At 63.4% G+C, this 6161-nt stretch overlaps 1 protein-coding gene across 1 annotated transcript in view; it reads left to right on the forward strand.

Annotated features, from left to right (window-relative positions):
- Positions 1-8: 8 nt before the first annotated feature.
- Positions 9-6161, forward strand: part of LOC103604254 (mucin-5AC-like) — a gene marked incomplete at its 5' end in the record, with an annotated part of 9084 nt that continues 2931 nt past the window's right edge. Inside the window, 14 exons of the mRNA XM_008588816.1 lie at positions 9-222; positions 502-704; positions 1225-1399; positions 1606-1856; positions 1975-2158; positions 2517-2739; positions 3233-3411; positions 3787-3874; positions 3982-4085; positions 4211-4242; positions 4691-4862; positions 5199-5300; positions 5543-5580; positions 6067-6107. Of these exons, the coding sequence (XP_008587038.1) occupies positions 9-222; positions 502-704; positions 1225-1399; positions 1606-1856; positions 1975-2158; positions 2517-2739; positions 3233-3411; positions 3787-3874; positions 3982-4085; positions 4211-4242; positions 4691-4862; positions 5199-5300; positions 5543-5580; positions 6067-6107 (2006 nt within the window). The remainder of the gene's footprint in view (positions 223-501; positions 705-1224; positions 1400-1605; positions 1857-1974; positions 2159-2516; positions 2740-3232; positions 3412-3786; positions 3875-3981; positions 4086-4210; positions 4243-4690; positions 4863-5198; positions 5301-5542; positions 5581-6066; positions 6108-6161) is intronic.

A 6161-nucleotide genomic window follows, 5' to 3' on the forward strand; every position in this document is an offset into this window, starting at 1 on the left:
ACCAGCAAGGATCTCCCAAGATGTGCCTCAACTACGAGGTGCGCGTGCTGTGCTGCAAGACCCCTGAAGGCTGCCCCCTCTCCTCCATGATCCCGTACGTGACTTCACCCAGCAAGACCTCATTTCTGGCACCGTCCTCTTCTGCCCCATGGTGGCCCAGCTCTACAGCTTCCTCTCATCGAAGCTGCTTCTGCAGTGTTTCTGGCCAGCTCTACCGCGCGGGTATGTGGGTCTCCCCTGTGCTGTTAGGGTTGAGTCAGCCCTGGTCACAATGGGGCCATTTGTGGAAAGCCATAGTTCTATAGAGATGAGAGGAGCCTTTGCTCTTTTGGGGCATGGACTTAATTTTTTCCTCAAAATGGCCATCACCTTTCTTTTGTATTTTCGTCCCACTTCCCTGCGTCTGTAAGGGTGCCCTCCTAGAACAGATCACTCGTTTGCTGGGGGGGTGCCTTCCCAAGCACAGCTGTGCTAACGTCACTGCGCCACTTGGTCTTTCAGGATCTGTCATTTACCGCCAGACAGACCTCACTGGCCACTGCTATCATGCCCTGTGCAACCAGGACTGCCAAGTGATCAGAAGGGTGGACCAGGACTGTCCCTCCACCACGCCGCCCCCCACTCCAGCCACAACCTCTGTGGGGACCTCCACCTTTGCTCCTGTCACTACAGGGGGTTGCCCAAATACAATTCCCCCGAGAAAGGTAACCCCCACCGTCCCCCAGCTCTGGGGGCTCAGGGAATGCAGCAGGGACCTCAAGCGTCTTTGCAATTAAGTTTCAGTTTCAAGTTCTCATGGGTGTTGCTGGTCCCGGCAGCTGCTGGCTGACCATAGGGATATGGCCCTGCATGGATGCAGTGGGCTGGGTCCCCTGAGACTTCCAGAAGGGCATGCCTGCTCAGCATTTGGGTAACTCTGCTGGTCGACGATGACCAGGGCCCAGACCAGGTGGTTGATGCCGTGGGCCTGGCCGGATGGCTGGGGACGGGGCAACCTCCACTCACCAGAGACTCCCTGGGCACTCGGCACTCTGGGTTGATGTAGCTGGGCAGCTGATGGGGGGGTCCAGGGAGAGGCTGGGGCTTAAACGTATGTTCCAATGGCACAGCCACCATTCCCTTGTTTGCACATGGCACCACGGGGATGGTAAGCCCTGTGAACTAAGGAGCAGTCCCTCGAGGCTGGAGATGGTTCAGACTCTACCACTGCACTTTTTTCCACAGAGAGGCGAGACCTGGGACATGCCCAACTGCTCTCAGGCCACCTGCGAAGGCAACAACACCATCACTGTGAGACCCCGCAAGTGCCCCCAAGTGAAGAAACCCACCTGCGCCAATGGCTACCCGGCTGTGAAGGTGTCCAGCCAAGACGGCTGCTGCCAGGACTACCATTGCCAGTGTGAGCAGCCAGAACAGGGTGTGGGGAGGGACAGGGGCCAGTGGGACAGAGGCCGGACACAGGAGGGGTCCGGGATGGCTGGACATGCCCATGGCTATGCAGGCAGATGTGACCCATTGGGAGGGCCACAGGGCATAGTGCAGGGAGGCCCCCAAGCCTCTCGTGGTGACTTGGGCCCAGCGTAAGGCCACCCTGGTGCCTGACAGGTGTGTGCAGTGGCTGGGGTGACCCCCACTACATCACCTTCGATGGCACCTACTACACGTTCCTGGACAACTGCACCTACGTGCTGGTGCAGCAGATCGTGCCTGTGTACGGCCATTTCCGTGTGCTCATCGACAACTACTTCTGCGACGCCGAGGACGGGCTCTCCTGTCCCCAGTCCATCATCGTGGAGTACCACCAGGACCGGGTGGTGCTGACCCGCAGGCCAGTGAACGGGGTGATGACCAACCAGGTGGGGACATCCCCAGTGGGTTCTGGTGGGCAGGGGGTCTTCGGGCAGGGCCCTGGGCAGTGGCTGACCACCTGTCTGCCCCGCCGTTCCGTCCTCCACCGGCTGCGTCCATGCCCAGATCATCTTCAACAAGAAGGTGGTGAGCCCTGGCTTCCAGAAGAACGGCATTGACGTCTCCCGCATTGGCATCAAGATGTACGTGACGATCCCAGACATCGGCGTCCAGGTCATGTTCACCGGCCTCATCTTCTCGGTGGAGGTGCCTTTCAGCAAGTTTACCAACAACACCGAGGGGCAGTGCGGTGAGCCCCCACCCCAGCTCGCCCTGGGCAGGGCCTGGTTTAAAGCGGGTGGTGTCTGGGGTGACTCCTGCCTGGGGTCTGCTTTCCGGCTGCACCAGGAATGTGCTGGGCACCCCAAGCCACATGCCTGAGGCTCTCACCTGTCCCCAACAAGAGGAACCGCCCCCATTCTGGCTTCTCGGGAGAAAGAGAAGCACAGAGAGGTTCAGGGCCAGGCGGGTATCACAGCGCATTTCTGGAGGGGCGACCCTGAGAGCCAGGCCCGAGCCACAGTCTGGGGACACCAAGCCCTGCGGCAGGGTTGGGGGCCGGCCAGCTGTGCTGCCCAGCGGGCCTGACTGCCACTGCATCTGCCCAGGCACCTGCACCAACGACAAGAAGGACGAATGCCGCCTGCCCGGGGGCATGGTGGCCACTTCCTGTTCCAAGATGGCCAGCCACTGGAGGGTGGCCAACCCTGACCAGCCATATTGCCTCGGGACTTCCCCCACGCCCACCACCACTGGGCCCACCCCGGTTGAGCCCACAACCACGCCTACCACGTGCCCGCAAGCGCCGATCTGCCAGCTGATCCTGAGCAAGTAAGAATCCAGTGCTGGGCGGGAGCCCGCTGACCTTGCCCTCCCCAAGGCTGGCGGGGAAGAAGCCTGTGCAGGGCCCCCGAGGCGGGTTGAGCTGCCCGTGGGACAGGCCAAACCACGGCCGCACGTGCATCCTCAGGGCTCCAGGCAGAGTGGTCACTGCTCAATGGTGGCCAGGTGGTCAGTCTCTGCAGCTCTCTGCTGGCCCACTGTGTCCCCGTGGGCATGGGTCACTGCCCTGGGCAGCAGCAGGTGGAGAAAAATCTGGTCTGTGCCCACCAGCCTCCCGCCCTGGCACGCCCAGACCTTGCAGAACATTCCCTGTCCTAGACGGCAGGCAGACTTGGCACAGAGCCACCTCCAGCCGGGTCCTCCCCAGGGAGGGGCCACATCTATTACACCTATGTCTGGAAACCTCCACTGTGGGGCTAGTTGGTGGTCAGGGAGGGGATGTCAGGAGCTGCACCCACCACCCATCCATCCCCGTCCGCAGGGTCTTCGAACCGTGCCACGCAGTGATCCCCCCGCAGCCGTTCTATGAAGGCTGTGTCTTCGACCACTGCCACATGAACGACTCAGCGGTGGTGTGCTCCAGCCTGGAGCTGTACGCCTCGCTCTGCACGTCCTCCGGCGTCTGCATCGACTGGAGGGACCACACCAATGGCACATGCTGTGAGTGCCAGTCCTCAGGGCGCCAAGCCCTTGTGAGGGGGGGCAGGCACGCCAGGCCATCAGTGGGTGGGCTCAGTGGTCAGGGTGGGCTTCCTGGAGGAGGAGGTGGCCGGCCCCAGGGTAGAGCACTTCTGGTTCCCTGAAGAGAAAGGAGGGGCTATCTAAGTCTGGGTACCTGCGGCCCAGGGTGCCAGGTGCCAGGGTCACAGTCAGGCAGTGGCGGGGCTAGAGGGGCTGATTCCAGGCCACCAAGACTGGACCGAGGGTGGCCCACGTACTCCCAACGCAGCCCGTGTCAGTCTCAGTGGAGGCTGGGTCCAGAGGCACAGCCTGGTGTCACCCTGGCCCCTCAGGCATGGCATCTCCTCCCCACAGTGTTCACCTGCCCTGCTGACAAGGTGTACCAGGCCTGTGGCCCATCCAACACCTCGTACTGCTACAGAAATGACAGCACCAGCCTCCTGTATGTGCCCCCCGGTCCGCCCACGGGCCCCACGCGGCTGTCCCAGGCCAGGGATCTTCCCACCCTGGGAAGGGTGGGGTCCCGGCCAATGCTCCGCTCCCCCACAGGGTTCTTCAGGAGGCTGGCACCCTCACAGAAGGCTGCTTCTGTCCCGACGGCGAGACCCTTTTCAGCACCAGTATCAACGTCTGCGTGCCCCAGGCCTGCAGCTGTGCGCACCCCATGGGCAGGCGGGGGCGTGGTGCTGTGCGGGGGTGGGGCGGGGCCCCTGGGGTTCACCCTGCCCCCCCACCGCTGCAGCTGCCCAGCTGTAACCTCATGATCTCTTCCCTCCAGGGTGCCTGGGGCCCCACGGAAGGCTGGTAGAGGTGAGTGTGGCCTGGGGGCCTCGGGAGGGGCTCCCGAGATGCAGGCCCCAGACACGGCCAAGGCAAGGCTGAGGGGCCAGGGCTTCCTTTCGGTGCCAGAGGCTCCGAGGACAGGCAGGGAGAGGAACAGGCTCCTCAACAAGACCTGGGGGTGCCTTCCCTGCCCTTCCCCTCCCGGGGACACCCTCCCACCCTGCTGGACACGTGAAGGTGAGAGTTGGAGGGAGGGAGGCAGGTCCCCGCACAGCCTCCTCCCACCTCCTCTGGCTTCCTCAGGCCAACCCTGGGCACCGCCCACACTTTTGAAGCCTCTTCCCCAGGCCCCCCCAGTGGTGGGCTGCACGTCCCCACCTCCAGCCACCCCCACCCTGTGCTAGCCGGCCTGGTGCAGCTCCCCTGGCCAGGCAGCTGACTGATGGGCCGGGCCCCCGTGTCCCGCCCCCTACAGCCAGGCCACTCCATCAGCGACGGCTGCCAGGAGTGCACCTGCGAAGGGGGCTCTCAGACCACGGCCTGCCGCAGAAAGTCCTGCCCGCTGCCCCCCGCCTGCCCCCTGCCCGGCTTTGTGGCAGTGCCTGCAGCCCTGCTGGCCAACCAGTGCTGTCCCCAGTACAGCTGCGGTGAGCCCCTCACTGGGTGGGAGTGGGATGGGAAGTACTCCCCTGCAGGGGTCACGCAGGCACTGACTTTGCCCGACTGTCCCATGGGAGGCAGAGCTCCCCAGAGACCACCCCCTCCCAGCGATTGGTCCCTCCGTGCAGCCTCATCGGGTGACACACCAGCAGACATGCTCCAGGATGTCTGGGGGGTTCCTCTGCCCAGGCTTACCAGAGCCTCCCGTGTGGGCCCACCAGGCAGCCTGCGGTCCTGGAGCCCCCTAGGAAGCAGGACTTTGGGCCAGGTGGTAGCAAGTGCAGAGAGGGGTACAGACCCCTGACTGCCCCCTTCCCCCACAGCCTGCAACGTCAGCTACTGCCCCAAGCCTGCGGACTGTCCTGAGGGCTCAAACCAGGTGCTGACATATGAGGAGGGGACCTGCTGCCCAGTCCAATACTGCAGTGAGTGTCCCTGACCCTTGCACTGGGCGCAACAGGCCAGGGTCTCCAGGGCTCAGCCGGAAAAAGCTGAGCTCATCTACTGCTGGCCTGTCGCTCTGGGCTGAGCCCTGGTGTGACTAAGGCCTGACAAAGTAGCAGTGAGCCTCAGGGTTTGGGGGCGTCCAGGAGGCTGGGGCGGGGAGAAGAGGGGTGGGCAGGTGCAGGGAAGTGTGGGCTGCAGCTCCCTGTCTTCTCCTGCACAGACTGGACGGCCTGCAGTGTCAACGGGACTCTGTACCAGGTAAGAACCAGCCGGGGCTCAGGCCCCCGCAGCTGCTCCTGGGCTCTCCTGCCAGCACTTGGAGCTTGGGTAGACTTGGGGGCAGCTGGGGGCTCTGAGCTCCTGCAGACTCGGCACAGAACTCCCATCAGGATCGGGGAACTGAGTCTCTGCAGACAAAGCCCACAGCTTGGTGTGGCTGAGGCCTGAGGCCAGCCCCAGGACCCCAGAGGTGTCGATATGGGCTCACCTTTCCTCAGCATCTTCAGGGAGAGCTGGGCACCCAGAGCATATGACCTGTAAGGGCACCCTCGCCATGGAGGCTCAGCATGGGGAGATGATAGGGGCCCTGGGCTATGGTCTCTGCACCAAGAGGCACCACCAAGGGTCAGCCTGGTAGGGACAGACCCTGGCAGGGACATCCGGGACGGTGTGGCAACAGTCCAGTGGGGGCAGGAGGCAGGTCTGCCCCAGGCCCGAACTCACTGATGCCCTGATTCTCCCCAGCCTGGCGCTGTGGTCTCCTCTAGCCTGTGCGAGACCTGCAGGTGTGAGGTGCCCGGTGGCCCCTCGTTGGATGCGTTCGTGATCAGCTGTGAGAC

The sequence above is a fragment of the Galeopterus variegatus genome, unplaced genomic scaffold (assembly GCF_000696425.1).
Source record: "Galeopterus variegatus unplaced genomic scaffold, G_variegatus-3.0.2 Scaffold5053, whole genome shotgun sequence".
In the NCBI taxonomy this organism is placed as follows: Eukaryota; Metazoa; Chordata; class Mammalia; order Dermoptera; family Cynocephalidae; genus Galeopterus; species Galeopterus variegatus.